Source organism: Callithrix jacchus, chromosome 11, assembly GCF_049354715.1.
Source record: "Callithrix jacchus isolate 240 chromosome 11, calJac240_pri, whole genome shotgun sequence".
NCBI classification, from domain to species: Eukaryota; Metazoa; Chordata; class Mammalia; order Primates; family Cebidae; genus Callithrix; species Callithrix jacchus.
In genome coordinates this window covers 75,858,871-75,883,256 of record NC_133512.1, presented here as the reverse complement: position 1 = coordinate 75,883,256, position 24,386 = coordinate 75,858,871, and the positions used below count along the sequence as shown (strand labels likewise).

Sequence of the window (24,386 nt, the reverse complement as noted above, 5' to 3'; positions counted from 1 at the left end):
CTTCTGTACCAGCAGTATCTTAAGCCTCTGAAGATAAAGGATTTATGAGTTCATGAAAAAGGATTATTTTTAAAAGAAGAGGACTCTTTCTAGAAATTGTTGTATGAAGCATTTTTTGTTTTTCTTTGACGGAGTTACAGTAAACAAATGAACTAGATGTGTTTAACAGCTGTCGCTCTGTGCCACACAGGACTCAGGAATGTTACTGCACAACATCTGCGAAGTGCAGTTTTGGCCTACATATTTTTCCCAAAGTATTTTTTTAAAAAAAACAAAACAAAACACTTTGAGCAGCTTTAATCTAACTTTTCTTTTTTTGAGACAGAATCTTTTTCCTGTTGCCCAGCCTGGAGTGCAATAGCACAACCTTGGCTCACTGCAACGGCTACCTTGCAGGTTCAAGCAATTCTCATGCCTCATCCTCCCAAATAGCTGGGATTATAGGCACCCGCCACCACACCTGGCTAATTTTTGTATTTTTAGTAGAAATGGGGTTTCACTATGTTGGCCAGGCTGGTCTCAAACTCCTGACCTCAGTGATCCACTGTCTCAGCCTCTCAAAGTGCTGGGACTACAGTCATGAGCCACCACATCTGGCCTAAATCTTAAATTTTTTAACACGAGATTGAAAAACTGAAGTAACACTAGTTGCTCTGAAGTTAGCATTTAACCTGGCTTAATTTTTTTTTCTTCTTTTTTAAAATTAAAAATATTTTTCTTTTCTTTATTTTTTGAGACAGAGTCTCACTCTGTCACCCAGGCTGGAGTACAGTAGCATGATCTTGGTTCACTGCAACCTCCAGCCCCTGGGCTCAAGGGATCCTCCTGCCTCGGCCATCTGAGTAGCTGGGACCACAGGTGTGCACTACCACGCCTGGCCATTTTTAGTGGAGATGGATAGGTCTTGCTATGTTGCCCAGGCCAGTCTTGAACTTCTGAGCTCAAGCTATCCGCCCGCCCCAGCCTCCCAAAGTCCCAAGATTACAGGTATAAGCCACTGTACCCAGTCACATTTTAGCTTTTCGTTTTAAATATGGATAAATACCATTAAGTGTCCAATTGCTGAAACTAATACCTGTAGTCCACACAGCTATAACCACTTAACCTATATTTCTTTTTTTGTTTGTTTTTTATTTTTATTTTTTATTTTTGATACCGGGGGGGGGATATCCTATATTTCTTTATCAGACTAGAACTGATTTTCCACTCAAAGGTTCTATAGCAAAAAAAATGAGCTCTTTTACCCATAACTTTTATTGTGGTGTATATAACGTTTACTTTTTTTGCTTTTAAGATCCAAGAAAACATTCTTGGCCAAAATCTAGGGGAAGTTACTGCCACTTTGTACTATATAAGGAAAACAAAGACACCATGGATGCTATTAATGTACTCTCCAGATATTTAAGGTGAGTTACTGTTGTTATGCCTATACAAAATAAAATCAACAACAGAAATGTGTATTCCTTTTTCCGTGATAATGGAAAAATGAGCAGGGCAGCACAGATTACAGACAGCACATGCACCTTCCAATGATAGTTTGTTTTTTTTTTGAGACAGGTTCTCACTATGTCACCCAGGCTGGAGTGAATGATGATCACAGCTCCCTGCAGCCTTGACTTCCTGGGCTCAGGCAATCCTCCCACCTTAGCCTCCTGAGTAGCTGGGATTACAGGCATGTGCCACCATGCCAGGCTAATTTTATTAGGTTTTAGAGACAGGGTCTCACTCTATTGCCCAGGCTCATCTTGAACTCCTGCACTTAAACAGCCCTCACACTTCAGCCTCCCAAAGTGCTGGCATTAAGAATCGCCATTCATGGGTAGGAAGTGCATTGTTTCTTCCAGGAGGGAGCCAGTGCTCCAGGCTGCAAGGATAGATTTCTTAGGCAATGGATGAATTAAATTTTTTGACCGCCACATGCGTAGTGCCAGTAATTCAAGATGAAAATTCTGTAAGTAAATGATTCTCATGCAGTTGAGAGTTACCAGTCCATCTGGCTGAAAACGAAAATTAACTTTCTCTTCTGAAAGCCTATACTTATCCTTTGACGTGGTTGCAGAGATTGGTTTTGCCAGACTGGGAGCTCTCAATTCCTGGAGACTGACTCAACCTGAGAGCAGTCTGATTTTCTCACAGGAATGTAAATATAGCAGAGGCTGGATCTCTGGGGGTAGGCACGGGGCCAAAGCTTTTCTTAAAAATGGAAGTGGCTATGCACCACAACAGGTCGGTATGCTGTGGAAATTTGGATTCTAATTTATATTTAACTCAGCTTAAATATGGTAGCACAGTGTATTAGTTTGCTAGGACTTCCTTAACAAAATACCACAGACCAGGTGGCTTAACAGAAATTAATTTTCTTATGCTTCTAGAAGCTAGCAATCCCAAGCTCAAGGTGTCAGCAAGTTTGTTTTTTTTCCCAGAGGCCTCTCTCCTTGGCTTGCAGATGGCTGCCTTCTCACTGTGCCCTCATGTGGCATTTTCCCTGTGCATGTACACCCCTGGTACCTGTGTGTGTGTCCACGTTTCCTCTTATGAAGGCACCAGTCAGATTGGATTAGGGCCTACCTTAAATGGCCTCATTTTAACTTAATCACCTCTTTGAAGGCCCTATCTCCAAATATAGTCTCATTCTGAGGTCCTGGGGGGTCAGAGCATCAACAGATTGATTTTGGGAGAGACACAGTTCAGTCCATAATACACAGTACCCAGTTAAGTAACATTTATTTTGCTCTATTAATTTCCTTGGAGAGAGTCTGTGATATTACACCTGTACCTGAGCCAGGGAGAACAGACCATTCTTGACAGGAATAGATGGGTGGGGAGGGAGTTCCATCAAGATCGGGAGTTGAGGATTGATCGGGGTTTAAGAAGTCCTTCCGGCCGGGCACAGTGGCTCACACTTGTAATCCCAGCACTTTGGGAGGCCAAGGAGGGAGATCACCTGAGTTCAAGACCAGCCTGACCAACGTGGAGAAATCCCGTCTCTACTAAAAATACAAAATTAGCTGGGCATGGTGGCATATGCCTATAATCCCAGCTACTTGGGAGGTTGAGGCGGGAGAATTGCTTGAATCCAGGAGGTGGAGGTTGTGGTGAGCTGAGATCCCGCCACCACACTCCAGCTTCGGCAAGAGTGAAACATCATCTCGAAAGAAAAAAAATTCTACCTGGCCTTTTCCTTCTCATATGCAATGGTAAAGTTTGTAAAATACTTCTTAGTTAACTAGGTTACTTATATCTTCATATCGGAACTATTCAGATCCCAGTTTAAGCATTTCATTTAGCTTTTTTTTTAAATACAAAGCAATAGCAGCATTTTAGGAAAATTCACACACTGACTTTTTCAGAATTGAAGATAAATTTTCATAGTGGTGCATTGTATCTCTAGAATGCATTTTTTCTTTGCCTTTCCACTTCAGGGCTGGATAATTCTTTGTTGTGGGACTGCCCTGTGCATTGCAGGATGTTTCGCAGCATCCCTAGTCTCTACCCACTGTGTAGCCGTAGCAGCTCCTTGCCCGGCTGTGATGGCAAAGAATGCTTTCTTTGCTTTCATAGTCTTAGGTAATGTATTGAATTGCAGGTGATGGGTAGGAAATGTATTGTTGACTTTTTTGTTGCTGGCTAGCCAAGTCTTTGAACAACCTTAGTTATTTACTAATAGCCACAAATGTTTATACTGCTAAGAAAGGAATTATTTGGCCATCATTTACTTTTTTTTTTTTTTTTTCTAAAGAGACCAGGTCTCACTGTGTCAACGAGGTAGTATAGTGTAGTGTACAGTGGCTGTTCACAGGCACCATCATAGGGCACTGCACCCTCGAACTCCTGAGCACAGACAGTCCTCCCCACTCCACCCTTCCCAGTAACGGACTATAGGTGCATGCCACGACACCTGGCTGTCATTTACTTTTCTAGTTTGCATATGAATTTATGTTGTTTTCCTAGATACTTTTTTTTGTTTTGAGACAGAGTCTTGCTGTGTCATTCAGGCTGGAATGCAGTGGCATGGTGTCGGCTCATTGCACCCTCCACCTCCTGGTTCTCGTGCCTCAGCCTCCCGAGTAGCTGGGATTACAGGCTCGTTCTACCACACATGGCTGATTTCTGTATTTTTAGTAGAGATGGGATTTTGCCATGTTGGCTAGGCTGGTCTTGAACTCCTGACTTCAGGTGATCCACCCATCTCGGCCTCCCAATCGCTGGGGATTACGGACATGAGCCACCACGGCTGCCTCCCTGAACCTTAAAATAAAGTTTCTCTTCATTCTTCTTTTACTGTGTTATGATTTTAAGTGTTTATATTAAAACTTAATTATGAGAATTCAGATTTCCTTATGATATTATGGTATGTGACTTTCTTTAGATGATCTTGTTTCTGTCTTACCAGAGTCAAGCCAAACATATTCTCCTACATGGGAACCAAAGATAAAAGGGCTATAACAGTACAAGAGATTGCTGTTCTCAAGTAAGTAGAGAGTACATAACAGAATTTATGCTGTAAAAATCCTGGCACTGCTTTTCAGAATTCTCAAATTTACTTTGTGGGGTTTCTCTCTTTCGACTTTAGATGGTGCTTCTGCCTATTTAAAAATCACTTTTCATTTTGTTTTTTTCTTCTTATCTGTGAGCCGTGTATTATTTGTGTAATTTTTAAAGGATTTTTTTATAGACCTAAGAGAATAAATGCTTTTTTCTCTCTTTTGTTCATTCATTGTTAAATATAACTGTTATTTAAAATTGCAAAACAGTGATCTGCTGTTTTGTTGTACAGCTGAGATCTACAGATAAAAAAGATGGTCGGTGTTTTTGAAGCAGTTGTAATTAGTGGAGTAGACAGACATGTAAATCAGAACTTCTCCTGCAGCAAGATAAATGCTGAAATAGAGATATCCTTTGGATGTTCACGTATGCCTGTCAAGAAGCATGGAACTTGATGTGAGGGCACACAGGAAAGCTTTCACAGAAAATGGGATGCTTGGATTTTAATATAGATCAGGTCTTCTCAGCCTCTGCACTGTTGCCCTTTGGGGCTGGGTAATTCTTTGTTGCAGGACTGTCCTGTGCGTTGCAGGATGTTTTGAATCATCCCTAGTCTCTACCCACTATGTAGCAGTAGCAACTCCTTGCTCAGTTATGATGGCAAAGAATATCTCTAGGCATTGTCAGGTATTCCCAGAGGGCCAGAATTGTCCTTGATTGGGAAGCACTGGTCTAGATTCTGGAAGGATGAGTAGAGATTTCCTGGGGCTGGGTAGGGTTTAGGGTTGTTTTTTCCAAACCAAGAAAGCAGTGTAAGAAAAGACATGGGAAAGCACATGCATTACCTGGCACGTCCTTTAGTTTCGGGGGAGCATAGCAAGAAGTAAGGGTCCAGGAGTTAGGCAGGACATAGATCCCAAAGGGCCTCTTAGATCAGGTTGAGGGTCTTTACCTCGACATTAATCTAAACGGGGAGTGCTGTGTAGAGACTGGATTATGGATTGCAGGTGGAGCAAGACCCATGAAACTGGAGACAGGACTATTGTTATATTTTGGAGAGGGAGAATAGGGGTGTGAACCCAGTTAGTCACAGTGAAGGTAAAAGAGAAAGGATGAATTTAACAGCTGTACAGTGTCAGACACATTTAGGCTTTCATCTTAGTACACCTCCAGAGGCAAGGAATGGTGGGAGAAAGAAATAACATAGGGGCAAAGAAACTTTTGGGGTGATGGATGCATTGTCTTTAATATGGTAATAATTTCATGGGCTTACACACTTCAAAACTTGTACATTTTATTTTATTTATTTATATTTTGAAATGGAGTTTTGCTCTGTCACCAGGCTGAAGTGCAGTGATATAATCTTGGCTCACTACAACCTCTGTCTCCCGGGTTCAGGCGATTCTCTTGCCTCAGCCTTCCAAGTAGCTAGGACTACAGGTGTGCACCACCATGCCCAGCTAGTTTTTGTATTTTCAGTGGAGATGGGGTTTCAGCATGTTGGCCAGGATGGTCTCAATCTCTTGACCTTGTGATCTGCCTGCCTCAACCTCCCAAAGTGCTGGGATTACAGGCATGAGCCACTGTGCCTGGCCTAAAACTTGTACATTAATGTGTACAGTTTATGTCAGTCATACTGCAATTAAAAATAAAGTCCCCTGTGTTTACTACCTCTACTTAAATACATGTGTTTATTTTGGTTTTTTGTTTTCTTTTGAGACAAAGTCTCACTCTGTCACCCAGGCTGGAGTGCAGTGGTGGGATCTCGGCTCACTGCAACCTCTGCCTCCCCCATTCTATTCATTACAGTGTAGTTTTGCTCTTGTTACCCAGGCTGGAGTACAATGGCACAATCTCGTCTCACTGCATCCCCCACCTCCCAGTTCAAGTGATTCTCCTGCCTCAGCCTCACAAGTAGCCGAGATTACAGGCATGTGCCATTGCGCCTGGCTAATTTTTATATTTTTAGTAGAGATGGGGTTTCACCATGTTGGCCAGGCTGGTCTTGACTCCTGACCTCAGGTGATCCACCCACCTCAGCCTCCCAAAGTGCTAGGATTACAGGCATGAGCCACCGTGCTGGGCCCAAATATTTATTTTGAATTCCCTTATCTTTTTGTAAAGAATTTGAGGGGATATCTCCTGTTTACTTAATGATCCCCTACAATTGGGCTTCTTTCTCACCAGTTTTCTGATTCGCCTGAAATAATGTAGTTGTTGAACTGGTTGCATCGTAATGTTTATTCCAGATCTTTTTCTTCCTTGACCTTGGGACAGTAGCATGATGTAATCATAAAAACATTAATCTCACTGTTGTTTTTACTGATGGTGTGTGCAAATATTGAAGCTTTTGAAAGAGAGCAGGAGTAAATACATGAAGGAGATGGTGTTCCTACCTGGTGGCCTGGTTTCACTTTCTCCTTGTGGCATATAGAATGTGGAGTCACCGGGCGCGGTGGCTCAAGCCTGTAATCCCAGCACTTTGGGAGGCCAAGGTGGGTGGATCACGAGGTCAACAGATTGAGACCATCCTGGTCAACATGGTGAAACCCCATCTCTACTAAAAAAAAAAAATACAAAAAATTAGCTGGGCATGGTGGCACGTGCCTGTAATCCCAGCTACTCAGGAGGCTGAAGCAGGAGAATTGCCTGAACCCAGGAGGTGGAGGTTGCGGTGAGCCGAGATCACGCCATTGCACTCCAGCCTGGGTAACGAGCAAAACTCCGTCTCAAAAAAAAGAATGTGGAGTCATTTGCTGACAGTGAAGGAGCAGGAGTGGATAAGGGAGCTTTTGAAAGAGTGGAGATTTGAAATAACCTTTATGGGTAATGGCCCAGGGGCTCCCCAGAAACTCAGAAGAATGGGGGTAGGGGGACAGGGGTTGCAGGCTTTCTCATCCTCTGTGGATAGAGGTCACAACAGAAGGTTTTTGCCTTCTCTTTGGTATCTAAAATACTTAGACACCTCCTGTGATTTTTGACTGGCTCTGTGAATTATGCTTCTGATTAAAAAAAATAAGTTGGTTTATTTTGTTTTCTTTTTTTTTTTTTTTCTGAGATGGAGTCTCTCTCTGTCACCCAGGCTAGAGTGCAATGGCACTATCTCAGCCCACTGCAACCTCTGCCTCCCCGGGTTCGAGTGATTCTCATGCCACAGTCTCCTAAGTAGCTGGGATTACAGGTGTGCACCACCGTGCCTGGCTTATTTTTATATTTTTAGGAGACATGGGTGTCATCATGATGGTCAGACTGGTCTCAAACTCCTCATCTTAAGCAGTTCTCCCCCCTCGGCTTCCCAAAGTGCTGGAATTAGAGGTATGAGCCACCACACCATGCCTATTTTCTTTTTAACACAGAAAAAACTAGTAGAAAACGAAAGGTCTGCCATAACTGTACTCCCTCAGAGATCACCTTATTCACGGCATGGTAGATATTTCTTGAGAGACTTTTTTTTTTTTTTTTTTTTTTTTGACACAGAGTCTTGCTCTTTCGCCGGGCTGGAGTGCAGTGGCATGATCTCAGATCACTGCAACCTCTGTCTCCCGGATTCAAGCGATTCCCCTGCCTCCGCCTCCTGAGTAGCTGGGACTACACACGTATGCCACCACGCCCAGCTAATTTTTTGTATTTTAGTGGAGATGGGGTTTCACCATAGCCAGGATGGTCTTGATACCGTGACCTCATGATCCGCCCGCCTTGGCCTCCCAAAGCACTGGGATTACAGGCGTGAGCCACCGTGCCTGGCCCTATTTTTTTTCATTTTTAAACAAAAATACTTAAGTACCTTGTTTGGAACAATAGATAACATACCTTATTTCCTGTGGGTATATGGCAAAATATGTTTAAACATATGGATATATCCTAATTTAAACTATTTTTCTATTTTTGAATGTTACATTGTTTCCTCCTTCTTGCTATTATAAGGCAGTCCATGACAAACATATTTGTAGCTAAATCTTGGCATCCATCTGTGATAACTTCATTAAGATAAACTTAGCAATGAGATTACTGACTTAAAAGGAATATGACATTCTAACATTTGTCTCTTTTCTTTGCATTTGCTGGTCAAAAGAGAAATTCTTTCTCTTTCTCTTTCTTTTTTTTTTTAATAACAAAGCCTAATTTTTCTGCAAAAAAGTGCTACCAGTTTACCACCTTTATTCTAGTTCCCTAGAGTCTTCCCCAGCAAAGTGTTAGGATTTCAGGGGGAGTCATTTGAGGGTGAAAAAAAAATGGCATCTCATTATTTTATTTTTCAAAGTCTTTGAATAGTTAGAATATTTCTTTTTTTCTTGGTCAGCCAGCAGGTGTCACACTTTATCAGGACGCTGCTCTGTCCCCAGATTTTTGCTGCTTTTATCATCTTCCTGTTGACTTAGTAAGAAACCGTATTAGCCACCTAAGTGTTGGCACTCTGAAAGCACAAAGCACTTATCTTGCGGATACAGGCTACACCCTTAGTTTGCCTAATGGATGCATGGGGCCAGGCAGATTGGCCTTTCCCGTGGGAATTCAGGAACTGGAGAAACCTACTCTGCCATGCAAGCATTTGAATGATTGCTGGATTGATCAGTCTTGGGGATAAGCAACACTTCTTTTCAGCTTCATGAAACTCTAAAGCCACCTATGAATTTTAGTAGGATCTCAGGCAGGAACAGTCTTACTGAGAATCATTTGTTTCTTTTCCTGCCAGTCTCTTTTCTGAACTTGGGCCAGTATTTCCCTGGCTTTGTTAATAAAGATTTTCCATGCAACATGTTGGTTAGTTGGTTCCTGATGTTTAAAGGCAACATTTTCATATTCCCTAGTAGTTACTCACTGAATTTGCTGTGAATTTACAACCAAAAAGCTTGATCAGGGATCATCACAATTAAAACTGTGAATAGTATCATGAAGATTTCTTTTGTCAGTTTCATTCCATTTCTCGGGGAGCACCTGCCCCAACCAGCACTGAGTATAGTTCTTGCTTTTTGCATTATCAGTGACATTTAGAGGTAGATGCCTATCGTATATTCAAGAATTTGTATTATTATTCAGCTGCAAAAAAGAATGAAATGAAATACTGATATATACTTAAAACATGGACAAACCATAAAAAAACATTCTATAAAAAGTCAGATGTTCTTCCTGCTTTAGTTAAAAAAAAAAAAAGAAAGAAAGAAAGAAAAAGAAGTCAGGTGTACAAGATCAGATATTGTATGATTCTGTTTATATGATGTGTCCAAAACAGGAAAATCTTTAGAGGCAGAAAGTAGATTAATGGTTGCCAGGGTCTGAGGGAGAGGAAATGGGAATGACTGCTGAACAGGTACAGGGTTTCTTTTTCGGGTGATGGAAATGTTCTGGAATAATATAGTGGTTATGGTTTCACATTGTTGTGGACATACTAAAAATTACTGAAGTATACACTTTATAACAGTTAAAATGGTGAATTTAATTTATTTTATTTTACTTGGGATAGGGTCTTGCTATCGCCCAGGCTGGAGTACAGTGGCACAATCTTGGCTCACTGCAACCTCTGCCTCCCTAGTTCAAGTAATCCTCCTGCCTCAGCTTCCCGAGTAGGTGGGCTTACAGGCATGCACCGCCATGCCTGGATAATTTTTATATTTTTGGTAAACATGGGGTTTCACCATCATGGCCAGGCTGGTCTCAAACTCCTCATCTCAAGCAGTTCACCCACTTCGGCTTCCCAAAGTGCTGGGATTACAGGCATGAGCCACTGCACCCAACCTTCTGAATTTTATATTAACTTTATCTCAAAATAAAAAAGAACAGAGCTACCAGACACTTCTGTGGCCCCATTAGGAAGCAGTGTCCGGAACACTCTCTGTAGGACAGCTTTTGATTCTGAATTGTTCTGTCAGTTTCTATAGCAGTAGTTACTGCCTGAGGAGGAGTTCTGTCCTGTTCATCACTCTATTCATAGTGATCTTCCGCTTCTAGATTCCTTGGGATACAATTCCTTGGTTAATTCATGCCCTTGGGTTCTACCATTGTCCCCATACATAGTCCAGGAGTTCAGGATTACAGTGAGCTATGATTGCAACACTGCACTCCAGCCTGGGTGGCAGAGCAATTCCCTGTCTCTAAAAAAGAAAGAAAAACTTATATAAGACAAGAAAAATATACAGAAGTCTATATATACATAGCTGGGAGCAGTGGTTCATGTCTGTAATCGCAGTACTTTAGGAGTCTAAGGCAGGCAGATCACTTGAGGTCAGGCGTTCCAGACCAGCCTTGCTAACATGGTGAAACCCTATCTTTACTAAAATTACAAAAATTAGCCAGGTGTGGTGGCAGGTGCCATTGCATGATCTAGGAGCCTGGGTGACAGAACAAGACTCTGTCACCAAAAAAAAAAAAAGGAAGAAAAAGAAATATAGCACTTGGACAGGCGTGGTGGCTCGCACTGGTAATCCCAGCACTTTGAGAGGCCAGGATGGATTGGGCCTTGTGGCGCATGCCTATAGTCCCACCTTCTTGGGAGGCTGAGGCAGGAGACTTGCTTAAGCCCAGGAGGTAGAGGTTGCAGTAAGGGTAGATCACACTGCTGCACTCCAACTTGGGCAACAGAGTGAGACTCTCTCAAAAAAAAAAATAGAAAAAAGATATATAGCACTTAAAGCAATTTTGTACTGGAACGTGACTAGGTAGAATAATCATAGACCCAAATACATCCAAGGATTTAGTCTGTATTGAAAGTATCATCTAAGATTAGTGGAGAAACATGGTTGATTAAAAAAATGTTGGATAACTGGGTAACCATTTTAAAAAAACGTAAGTGTGGCTCCCCTACTTCACTTTCCTTTGCTAGATAAATTCCAAGTGGATCATAAATTTAAACATAAAAATGCAACTGTAGAAGTAATCTACTTCAATTTGAGATTAAAAAAAAAAAAAAACTTCTGACCTGGTACAGTAGCTGACCCCTATAATGCCAACACTTAGGGGGGCCCAGGCAGGTGGATCACTTGCAGCCAGGAGTTTGAGACCAGCCTCACCAACCTGGTGAAACCCCATCTCTGCTAAAAATACAAAAATTGGCCAGGCATGGTGGTGTGTGCCTATAGCCCCAGCTACTCAGGAGGCTGAGGCAGGAGAATTCCTTGGATTCAGGAGGCGGAAGTTACAGTGAGCTGAGATCATGCCACTGCACTCCAGCCTGGGCAACACAAGAGGAGACTCCATCTCAAAAAACAAACAACATCCTAAGTATGACTTAAATCCCAGAGCTTTTTAAATTTTTTTTTTTTGAAACGGAGTTTTGCTCTTATTGCCCAGGCTGGAATGCAATGGCATGATCTCAGCTCACTGCAACCTCCGCCCCTGGGTTCACGAGATTCTTCTGCCTCAGCCTCCCAAGTAGTTGGGATTACAGGCATGCACCACCACGCCCATCTGGGTTTCTCCATGTTTGTTAGGCGAGTCTCAAACTTCTGACCTCAGGTGGTCCACCTGCCTCAGCCTCCCAAAGTGCTGGGACTACAGGCATAAGCCACCATGCCGGGCTGCTTTTTTTTTTTTTTTTTTTAATTTAAAAAAAAAAGATTAATGAATTTAACAAAAATTTTTCTATATACTTGTTTTTTTTAATTTTAGAGACGGGATCTTGCCATGTTGGCCAGCTGGTCTTGAACTCCTGGGCTCAAGCGATCTGCCTGTCTGGGCCTCCCAGAGTACTGGGATCATAGGTGTGGTCTCGAACTCCTGGGCACAAGGGATCTGCCTGTTAGGCCTCCCCAAGTACTGGGATTATAGATATGAGCCATGGTACCTGGCCCCTACATAGGTTTTCTTTACAGAAGAATGACAAATATAAAAACACAGCTTTACTCAACACAGTAATATTCAGTTCAGCCAATAATCATGCTTGGGTACCTAAATAATTGGGTAAAAGAGTATGGAAGAACAGGTATTTTACACAATTTCAAAAGTATTTCCCCACTGATTACTGATTAAAAGCAAAGGGAAAGAGACTTTAGAGTGTAAACATCTAGTACATACTATCCTAATCAAATGATTAAAGTTATTAGTGATGGACAAACTCAGTCTCTGCATTTTGATGTGATGCAGTGAAAAGGGCCATGTCACCTAAGTAATATTTCTACCAAAAATGTTTACCTGAGTCTCAGCATGAAGAAACAGTCAGACAAATCCACATTAAAAGATCTGTAAAAGTGCTGGCCTGGATTCTTCTAGGAGCCAGATGTCATGAAAAAACAAGGCTAGACAGATCACTTAATGGAGACCAAACAGACATCACAACTGCAATGTATGATCCTCACTTGGATCCTGGAAGCCTAACAAAGACAGGCAGGCCCACTGGCTCACGCCTATACTCCCAGCACTTTGGGAAGCCGAGGTGGGTCAAGACCAGCCTGGCCAACATGGTAAAACCCTGTCTCTACTGAAAATCCAAAAAATAACTAGATGTGGTGGCATGTACCTGTATTTCCAGCTACTCGGGAGGCTGAGGCAGAAGAATCTTTTGAACTTATCTCATGTCTATAATCCCACCACTGTGTGAGATCAATGCAGGTGGATCACCTGAGGTCAGGAGTTAAAGATCAGCCTGGCCAACATGGTGAAATCCAGTCTACTAAAAATACAAAAATTAGCTGGGCACCGTGGCTCGTGCCTGTAATCTCAACACTTTGGGAGGCCAAGGCAGGCAGATCACCTGAGGTCAGGAGTTCGGGACCAGCCTGTCCAACATGTGTGAAACCCCATCTCTACTAAAAATGCAAAATATAAAAATTAGCCCAGTGTGGTGGTGTGCACCTGTAATCCCAGCTACTCAGGAAGCTGAGACAGGAGAATTGCTTGAACCCAGGAGGTGGAGGTTGCAGTGAACCAAAATCACAACACTACACTCCAGCCTGGGCAATAGAGCAAGACTCTTGTCTCAGTAATAGGCTGGGTGCAGTGGCTCACACCTATAATCCCGGCACTTTGGGAGGCTGAGGTGGGTGGATCACGAGGTCAAGAGATCGAGACCATCGTGGTCAACATGGTGAAACCCTGTCTCTGCTAAAAATACAAAAAATTAGCTGGGCATGGTGGCACGTGCCTGTAGTCCCAGCTACTCGGGAGGCTGAGGCAGGAGAATTGCCTGAACCCAGGAGGCAGAGGTTGCGGTGAGCCGAGATCGGGCCATTGTACTCCAGCCTGGGTAACAAGAGCGAAACTCCGTCTCAAAACAAAAAACAAAGAAAATAATAATAATACAAAAATTAGCTGATCATGGTCGCGCACACCTGTAATCCCAGCTACTTGGGAGGCTGAGGCAGGAGAATCACTTGAGCCCGGGAGGCAGAGGTTTCAGTGAGCCGAGATTGTGCCACTGCACTCCAGCCTGAATGACAGAGTGAGACTCTGTCTCAAAACAAAAACAAAACAACATTGGCTGCCAGTGGGGACACTAGAGATAAAAAGGAGAGAAAGACTTTTCAGTGCTCTGTTTTTCTACGTGTATTTCCTATTGAAGAAGGCAAGGAATTTCTAATGGAAATTTGATAGCACAGGAAATATCTATATATTAAATGATAACAGCATGGTATAGGTTTGGGTAGAATTCCAGCTATATATAACATGTCTTTAAAAACAGAAAGGAAGTACAAAGTTAGATGTCAGTGGCAATTTTTTCAGGTAATAGAAGTATGAATTTCTTTTCCTTTTCTCTTCGCTGTATTTTCCATGTTTTTTGTAACGAGTTTACAGTATTTTTCTGATAGACAAAAATAATGAACTTTTTTCTTAAAATGCTTAATGCCATTCTTTATATGGGATTTGTCCCTGTACCCATTTGTTTCCTCACCTCTCACCCCACAAAAAATAGAAAATTCCTCAGATAGGCCAGGCACGGTGGCTGACACCTGTAATCCCAGCACTTTGGGAGGCCAAGGCAGGCGGATTATGAGGTAAAGAGATCAAGGCCAACATGGTGAAACCCCATCTCTACTAAAAAATACAAAAATTAGCTGGGCGTGGTGGCACACACCTGTAGTCTCAGCTACTCTGGAGGCTGAGGCAGGAGAATTGCTTGAACCAGGGAGACAGAGGTTGCAGTGAACCGACATCATGCCACTGCACTCCAGCCTGGCAACAGAGCAAGACTCGGTCTCAAAAAAAAAAAAGAAAAAGAAAATTCCTCAGATATTATTATTCTGTTACTCATCAGCCTATAAATAATAAGAGGTCTTAAGTATATAAAATATTGATGGCCAGGAATACACAGTTCCAACAGGAGCACGTACCATTACACTGAAGGAAGAATGCAGAGAGAAGAGAAGGACATGCACACCTCACCTGCTGCAGTGCCTTTTCCTTTTCGGGGCTCAGAGCTGTGCTGTATCTTGTTTTCTGTACTGTTCCAGGTAGACAACCAATATCTTACAATCTTTTTTTCTACTCTATTTTGTTTTGTTGCTTTTTCTTTTTTAAGAATAACTGCACAAAGACTTGCCCACCTGAATAAGTGCTTGATGAACTTTAAGCTAGGCAATTTCAGCTATCAGAAAAAGCCTCTGAAATTGGGAGAGCTTCAAGGAAACCACTTCACAGTTGTTCTCAGGTAAAGACCTGCAGGTGGGAATGTGGACCAGAGGGTCTGGCCAGGGCATTGTGAGTCTGTTACTCATCACTGGTCATAAGGTCCTGGTGAGCTGGTATTAACAGGAGTGGCAGCACAGGAGGGTAGGGTAGGGCAGGGCTGGGAGAGCAAATACAGACACCTTGCCCCTCGGAAACCTAGCACAGCCTTTGGAAAGACACCGTTTTCTTCAAATACTGTGGTAAAAGACACTGAGCCTGCGATTCCACTTAAAGACAAAGCTCCTAGAATAGGCAAATCCATAGACATAGGAAGTAGAATAGTGGTTACAGGGGAAAGGGCAGGAGTAATGGAAAGTTACTGTTGAGTGGGTACAGAGTTTCATTTCGGGAACATGAAAAAATTTGGGAAATAGATAGTGATGAAGGTTGCCCAACATTGTGAATGTAGTTAACCCATTTATGCATGGTGTTCCGTTATTGGAATGCTAAGTATGTAAGAGTTATTTCTGTCGTACTGCTCAAGATCATCCCCAAAGTCTGATTGCAAAAATTAAAAAAATTACAACCTCCAGCATAAATGGATTAATACCACCAAATTGCACACTTAAAAATGGCTAAAATGGTAAATTACATTATAAATCACTTATCACAACTTTTAAAAAAAGAAAGAGCCCTCAGGAGGTAGAGAGAAAGCTGCAGGGGAGTGAGCGAAACACGCCGAAGCTACACTGTAGTAATTTATGATCTGCCTCTCTGAGCGTTTGGCTTTTTTTCTCTGGATAATTTGGATCCCTGTAGAAATATAACAGGAACTGATGACCAAGTACAGCAAGCTATGAACTCTCTCAAGGAGATTGGATTTATTAACTACTATGGAATGCAGAGATTTGGAACCACAGCTGTCCCCACGTATCAGGTTGGAAGGTTGGTATTGAATTTCTTTGATCAAAAAGAGCTTTTTCATAAAAGAAGCAGGATTTGTTGTTGGTGGTGGTTTTAATTATTTCTACATTCTCTCATGTCTGGAGTAAAGGAACCACAGTCTCATAATTTTTGTTTTAAGATAATGCATGCACAAGGTAAAAAATCAAGAGTTCAAAAGAATATGACTTGAAAATTGAGCTTTCCTACCACTCTTGGTAACCCATCCAGGGGATCTATTTTTATTTTTATTTTATTATTTTGAGACAGTCTTGCTCTGTTGATCAGGCTGAAGTGCAGTGGTGCAATGTCAGCTCACTGCAACCTCTGCCTCCCAAGTTCAAGCAGTTTGCCTGCCTCAGCCTCCTGAGTAGCTGGGATTACAGGCTCCTGCCACCACACCCAGCTAACTTTTTTGTATTTTTAGTAGCGACAGGGTTTTGCCATGTGACCAGGCTGGTCTCAAACTCCTGACCTCAAATAATCTACCTACCTCAGCCTCCCAAAGTACTGGAATTACAGGTGTGAGCCACTGTGCCCGGCCCTATTTTTATTTGTATTTTTTAACAGGTAAGCCTTGGCTCCGTAATTGACTCGGTGATTCCACAGTAATCAGTTGGGTAACTCACACCCAAAGTAACCCCACAGAGATGAAACATTTTATGATCTGTGTTAACAAGTTTATTAAATTTGATATGCCCTTCTCTCACTTTTAATTTTATTTATTTTTTAAGTTTTATTTTTTGAGATGACGTCTTGTTCTGTGCCCAGGCTGCAGTGTAGTGGCACCATCTCAGCTCACTGCAACCTCCGCCTCCTGGGTTCAGGTGATTCTTCTGCTGCAGCCTCCCAAGTAGCGGAGACTACAGGCATGCACCATGCCCAGCTAATTTTTGTATTTTTAGTAGAGGCGAGGTTTTGCCATGTTGGCCAAACTGGTCTCAAACTCCTGACCTCCAGTGATCTGCCGGCCTCAGTCTCCCTAAGTGGGAGGTGTGAGCCACCATGCCTGGCCCCTTTCCTCACTCTTTAAGGAAAGTAATAAAGGATAAAATTAGGCCAGGCGCGGTGGCTCAAGCCTATAATCCCAGCACTTTGGGAGTCCGAGGCGGGTGGATCACGATGTCAGCTGATCGAGACCATCCTGGTCAACATGGTGAAACCCCGTCTCTACTAAAAATACAAAAAATTAGCTGGGCATGGTGGCATGTGCCTGTAATCCCAGTTACTCAGGAGGCTGAGGCAGGAGAATTGCCTGAACCCAGGAGGCGGAGGTTGCGGTGAGCCAAGATCGCGCCATTGCACTCCAGCCTGGGTAACAAGAGCGAAACTCCGTATCAAAAAAAAAAAGGATAAAATTAGTGACATGGAATTTAAGAACTCTGATTTACTTTTAAACTAATAAGAACTCCTCTAGACTAAGCTGCAGTGGGAATCCCGTACTCTTTTGTATTTTTTTTTTTTTTTTAGTAGAAACGAGGTTTCACCATGTTGACCAGGATGGTCTCAATCTCTTGACCTCATGATCCACCCACCTTGGCCTCCCAAGTGCTGGAATTACAGGCGTGAGCCACCGCGCCCGGCCCCAAGGGAATCCTGTACTCTTTAAGGAAACTAATAAAGATTAAAATTAGTGGCATGGAATTTAAGAACTCTGATTTACTTTCAAACTATTAAGAATCCCTCTAGACTAAGCTACAGTGGGAATCCCATCAGTAAATAGTTGGGTTCATAAATGTACTTCCAGAATCCTGTTGCTCAGCAGAGACTGGGTTACATAAACTATTCAGTTAGAATTGTAGTGGTTGACAAGTTGGAAATGATTTGAGTGTTCATATTCTTTCTTGTGTTTCAGACCCTTCAGGTTAGCAAATTTAGGCTTAGAGTGGGCTGTACTTTGGAAATATAGTTTTCCTGGCTTCCAGTCCATTGTTTTAGCAGCTAACTATGTGAAGTAGCATTCGTTTTTGTGATTTTAAAAGTGCAAAATGATAAAAATCTATATTTCCTCTGCCTCTTTGAGGCAGTATTAAGAAGATGAAAAAGCCCAGGTGAAATCAGACTTGAGTTCTGAGCCTCAAATTACTCATCTATAGAATGGAGATGATAATACCAATTCAGAAGGTGATGAAAATGAAGTGAAATGATGTTGAGGCCACATCTGTTTTTATGCCTAGAATATAGTGAGTGCTAATATGTTTTCAACCTTTCAATGGTCAGAGGGCATTGACAAAAACAATAAAAATGTGAATTGTATTATGGGACAGACTATTTAAGGAAGGGCTGTATCAACTTACAAATTTGTTATTAATTTGCCAGAAGGACAACCATGAAACCCTATACATTTTGTACTTCAAAGATAATGTAAATGTAAATAACTAAAATGAGATCAAATTTATCCCACAACAAAAATTACATAACATGCCCAAAGGTCAGTACTGTCAGCTCAGAATTCCAAATCATTCGTTGTTATAGCATAAGAATGTCTCTTGCTTTCAAAGAAACCCACTGTTAACACCATAGAATTTCCTGAAGGCAAAAACAAACCCTTAGTTTATATTGTGTAGGTGGAAAAATGGCTTGTATCCAGAATATTAAAAGCTCTTAGAACTCAAGAACAGAAAGACACCCCATTCTAAAACTTGGCAAAGAGTCTGAATAGACCTTTTTCAAAATAACATAAACAAATGACCAATAAGCACCCCAAAAGATGCTTATCATCACTATCTTTAAGAAATGCAAATCAAAACCACAGTGAGATGCCACTTCATACCTACCAGGATGGCTGAAATAAAGACAGAGAATAGTTGGTGAAGACTGGAGAAATTGGAACCCCTGTACATTCCTAGTGGAAATGTAAAATGGTATAACCATTTTGGAAAATAGCCTGGTAGTTCCTCAACAGGTTACAAAGTTAGCATATGACCCAGCAGTTGCATTTCTAGGTATATACTGAAGACAATTGAAAATCATATGTTCACATAAAAGTTTATACAGATGTTTATAGCAGCCAAAAGACTGGAAACAACCCAAATGTCCACCTACTAATGAATGGATAAACAAAATGTACAATGGAATATACAATAATATACAATGAAATATTAGCAATAAAAAGGAATGAAATACTGATACGTTCTGCAACATGAATGAACCTTGAAAACATTGCTGAATAAACTGGGCACTGTGGCTCATGCCTCTAATCCCAACAATTTGAGAGGCCAAGGTGGGAGGATCACTTGAAGCCAGGAGTTCAAGACCAGCCTGGGCACCATAGCAAGGCCCCATCTCTACAAAAAAAATTTTTTTTGGCTGGGCGCGGTGGCTCAAGCCTGTAATTCCAGCACTTTGGGAGGCCGAGGCAGGTGGATCACGAGGTCAAGAGATCAAGACCATCCTGGTCAACATGGTGAAACCCCGTCTCTACTAAAAATACAAAAAAATTAGCTGGGCATGGTGGTGTGTGCCTGTAATCCCAGCTACTCAGGAGGCTGAGGCAGGAGAATTGCCTGAACCCAGGAGGCAGAGGTTGCGGTGAGCCGAGATCGCGCCATTGCACTCCAGCCTGGGTAACAAGAGCGAAACTGTCTCAAAAAAAAAAAAATTTTTTTTTTAATTAGCTGAGTGTGGCGCTGCCTGCCTTTGGTCCTAGATAGTCAGGAGGCTTAGGCAGGAGAATCACTTAAGCCCAGGAGTTTGAGGATGCAGTGAACAGTGAACCCCCACTGCACTATAGCCTGGGTAGAAGAGCAAGACCCTGCCTGTGAATGAGTGAATGAATCCGTTTTTTTGCTTTTTTTTACTTCAAAACCACAATCAGAAGAAATTTTCTATGAAATTTCCAATGTGAGCAAATCTATAGAGAAAGAGCTGGAACAGCCCAAATGGGGAGTGACTGCCAATGGGATAGGAGTTTTTTTGGGGGGGTGATAAAAATGTTCTAAAATTCTGTAATGCTCCACAATTCTTTGAAAACATTAAAAGCCATTGAATTGTACACTTAAAATTCAGTGGGTGAATTACATGGTATGTGAATTACTGAATACCTTACTAAAAACTTTTAAAAAGAAAGTGAGCTGGGTACAGTGGCTCACGCCCGTAATCCCAACACTTTGGGAGGCCGAGGTGAGTAGATCACCTGAGGTCAATAGTTCGAGATCAGCCTGGCCAACATGGTGAAACCTCTTCTCTACCAAGAATACAAAAATTAGCTGAGTGTGGTGGCATATTCCTGTAGTCCCAGCTACTCGGGAGGCTGAGGCAGGAGAATCGCTTGAACTCAGGAGGCAGAGGTGACAGAGCGAGACTCTGTCTCAAAAAAAAAAGAAAAGTAGAGTAAGTAAGCCCTTGCATCTATTTAAATGATTTGCGAGAAGGGTGATAAGACCATTCAAAGTGGAAAGGATAACTTTTCAACAAATAATTTTTAGGAAAATTGGATATCCACATGCAAAAAACCGAAATTGGACCCTTACCTTACAAGTTGCACCATATATAAAATTAAAATAGACTAGGCGACGCGCCGGTAAGCAACAGCCTCGGCCAGCGCTGGATCAAGCGGGCTACCATGGGGAAAATCGCGCTGCAGCTCAAAGCCATGCTAGAGAACATCACCAATGTCCGGCCTGTGGGCGAGGACTTCCGGTGGTGTTTGAAGATGAAATGTGGCAACTGTGGTGAGATTTCAGACAAGTGGCAGTACATCCGGCTGATGGATAGTGTGGCACTAAAGGGGGGCCGTGGCAGTGCTTCCATGGTCCAGAAGTGGAAGTTGTGTGCAAGAGAAAATTCCATTGAGATTTTAAGCAGCACCATCAAGCCTTACGATGCTGAAGACAATGAGAACTTCAAGACAATAGTGGAGTTTGAGTGCCTAGGCCTTGAACCAGTTGATTTCCAGCCTCAGGCTGGGTTTGCTGCTGAAGGTGTGGAGTCAGGGACAGTCTTCAGTGACATTAATTTGCAGGAGGATTGAACTGACTATGATGAAAAGGCCCAGGAGTCTGTGGGAATCTACGAGGTCACCCACCAGTTCGTGAAGTGCTGATCCCTCTTCCTGCACACTTGAACTGAGAAAGGACAAAGTACTGTAAGCAGCAGATCCCACAGGGGCTGGTTCCTTTGTCCCTTGTCTCCTGGCGGCTGTACCAAACGTTCACAATCTGCTGGTTGGACTTTATTGCAGCTTCCCAAGCCCCATCAATAAAGCCCCTGTTTGTGCTACACTGGTGCATGAAGGTGAAGTCAGGTGGCAGCTACTCCCTCCACAAATAAGAATTCATGCAGCAGCAGTTTACTCCTTAGGAAAATGAAGAGTATTTTTAAGGAGATGGAATCTCCCCAGTGAGGGGCAATTTTGTAGAGAAGACGAAACTGCAATCCCACCATCACTCAATGAGCCAGAAGCCAATGGCAACTTACTGTAACCCAAACTTACTGAACTTCCTGTTGGAAAGATCTTTGTGAGGATTAGGAATTCGTTTTAAAAAATTTAAGAACCATCTTCAAGCAAAAATAAAACTTTATTTCTGCTCAAACAATAAAAAAAAAATAGACTAGGCATGATGGATTACGCCTGTAATCCCAGCACTTTGGGAAGCCGAGGTGGGCGGATTGCTTGAGGTCAGACATTCAAGACCAGCCTTGCCAACATAGTGAAACCCCGTCTCTACTAAAAAATACAAAAATTAACTGGGGGTGGTGGTGTGCACACCTGTAATCCCAGCTACTCGTGAGGCTGAGGCAGGAGAATTGCTTGAGCCCGGGGGACAGAGGTTGCAGTGAGCCAAGATTGTGCCACTGCACTCCAGCCTGGGTGACAGTGAAACTGTCTCAAAAATAAAATAAACTCAAAGTGGATCAAAGATCTAAACATAGAGCAGAGCTGCACTTACACAAAGTCTTAGAAAACATGGGTGGAAACTTCATGATACTGGATTTGTCAGTGGTTTCTTGAATATGACACCAAAAGCAAAAAGCAACACAAAAGAAAAAAATAGGTAAGTTGGACTTTAAAAAAAAAAAAAAAACACGTGCATCAAAGGACACTTTCAACGGAATGAAAAGATAACCCACAGAATAGGAGACAATATTTCAAATCATGTATCTGATAAGACATATCTAGAATGTATAAAGGACTAAATGACTTTTAAAACTCAACAACAACCAAAAAAAAATGCAAAGGAGTGGAATAAATGTGTTTCCAAAGATATGTAGATTGGTGTTTAGCATCACTAGTCATTAGGGAGATGCAAATTGAAACCACCATGGGTACCACTTTATATCCATTAGGAAGGCTACCATCACAAAACAACAAAATAAGTATTGGTAAGGGTGCAGAGAAATAAGAAACCTAGCTTTGCTGGGGAGGATGTAAAATAGTATAGCCATTGTGGAAAACAGTATGGTGATTTCTTAAGAAATTAAATATAGGCTGGGCATGGTGGCTCAGGCCTATAATCTCAGCACTTTGGGAGGCTAAGGCTGGCTGGTCACAAGCTCAAGAGATCGAGACCATCCTGACCAACATGGTGAACCCCCCCATCTCTTCTAAAAATACAAAAATTAGCTGGGCATGGTGACAGGTGCTTGTAGTCCCAACTACTCAGAAGGCTAAGGCAGGAGAATCTCTTGAACCCAGGAGGTGGAGGTTGCAGTGAGCTGAGATCGTACCATTGCACTTAAGCCTGGTGAGAGAGCAAGACTCCATCTAAAAAAAATAAAGTAAAAATAAATATAGGCTGGGTGTGGTGGCTCATGCCTGTAATCCCAGCACTTTGGGAGGCCAAGGTGGGTGGATCACCTGAGGTCAGGGGTTCAAGAACAGCCTGACCAATATGGAGAAACCCTACTAAAAATACAAAAAAAAAATAGCATTCCTGTAATCCCAGCTACTTGGGAGGCTGAGGCAGGAGAATGGCTTGAACCTGGGAGGCAGAGGTTGCGGTGAGCCAAGATCACGCCATCACACTCCAGCCTGGGCAACAAGAGTGAAACTCTGTCTCAAAAATAAATAAAATTATGTTATGATCCAGCAATTCCACATCTCAGTATATATGCAAAATAAATGACAGTGGGAACTCACCAGATACTTGTACATGCATGTTTATAACAGCACCATTCACAATAGCCAAAAGATAGGAGCAACCCAGGTGTTCATCCAAACAAAATGTGGCATATACATACAAGGGAATATGTAAGCCTTTAAAAGGAGGGATTTTGGTTGGTTGGTTGGTTGCTTTTTGTTTTTTTGAGATGGAGTCTTGGTCTGTTGCCCAGACTGGAGTGCAGTGGCATAATCTTGGCTCACTACAGCCTCCACCTCCTGGTCTTGAGTAATTCAAAAGGAGGGAAATTTTCATACATGCTCTCACATGGAAAAGCCTTGGAAACTTTATGTTACCTGATATAAGCCAGTAACAAAAGGGCAAATATGGTATGATTTCTCTTACATGAGGTTCCTAGAGTTGTCAAAGCCATAGACAGAAAGTGGAATGGTGGCTGCCAGGGGTTAGGGGGATGGGTAGATAGGGAGTTTTATTGAATGGGTATTGAGTTTCAGTTGAGAAGATTGAAGAGTTCAGGAGGTGGACAGTGGTGATGGTTGTCCCAACAATGTAAATGTGCATAAGGCCATAGAACTGTACACTTAAAAATAGCCAAAAATCTAAAATTTATGTTATATTTATTTTACCACAGTAAAATAAAAGAAGGTAGAAGAAGGAAAGATAAAGTAAGAAAAGTACAAAACACCGTAATGTGTAGTGTACTAAATAGGATGGCCCATTGCAAACCAGATCTGTTTATATTTAATATGGTGTTGTATACCGAACCTTGACAGTATATGGTGGCCTCTTAACGGTGCTGAAAAGTCCTGCAGTTAAGAAACCGTTTAGGGCCGGACGCAGTGGCTCCTACCTGTAATCCCAGCACTTTGGGAGGCCAAGGCAGGTGGATCACAAGGACAGGAGATTGAGACATCCTAGCCAGCATGGTGAAACCCCACTAAAAATATAAAAGTTACCTGGGCATAGTGCACAGTAGTGTCAGCTACTCAGGAGGCTGAGGCAAGAGAATCGCTTGAACCAGGGAGGTGGAGATTGTAGTGAGATCGCACCACGCACCACTGCACTCCAGCCTGGGCAACAGAGAGACTCTGTCTAAAAAAAAAGATAGAAACTGTTTATTATATCAGGTGGTGGCAAAGGGTTTTCTATAAAGGAACAGTTGGTTACTATTTCAGGCTTCGTGGGTCATTTAACATCTGTTGCAGGTACTGAGCTCTGGAGTTACACTGCAAAAGCAGCCATGGACAGTTTGCAAATCAATGAGCATGGCTGCTTTCCAATAAAACTACAGAATTAGGTGGACAACCAGATTAGGCCTGCAGGCTGTAATTGATACTTAACAAAGGTTTTTTGTTTCCT

At 42.3% G+C, this 24,386-nt stretch overlaps 1 protein-coding gene and 1 pseudogene across 13 annotated transcripts in view; both read left to right on the top strand.

Moving 5' to 3' along the window:
- Nucleotides 1-24,386, top strand: part of PUS7 (pseudouridine synthase 7) — a 71,832-nt gene that overhangs the window by 27,606 nt on the left and 19,840 nt on the right. For 10 of the 12 annotated variants that reach the window (XR_013524068.1, XR_013524067.1, XR_013524066.1 and 7 more), the window contains 4 exons: nt 1,295-1,406; nt 4,394-4,471; nt 14,933-15,061; nt 15,841-15,966. Coding sequence is in view for 9 of the 12 variants with exons in the window: in XM_009002616.5 (XP_009000864.3) it covers nt 1,295-1,406; nt 4,394-4,471; nt 14,933-15,061; nt 15,841-15,966 (445 nt within the window). In the remaining 3 variants the exon portion in view is untranslated. The remainder of the gene's footprint in view (nt 1-1,294; nt 1,407-4,393; nt 4,472-14,932; nt 15,062-15,840; nt 15,967-24,386) is intronic. The other 2 variants (XM_078343110.1, XM_009002619.5) reach the window with 1 other exon arrangement.
- On the top strand, nt 20,501-21,185 carry LOC128928425 (CXXC motif containing zinc binding protein pseudogene; annotated as a pseudogene). Its single transcript, XR_013524069.1, has one exon. The product of XR_013524069.1 is annotated as a CXXC motif containing zinc binding protein pseudogene (transcript).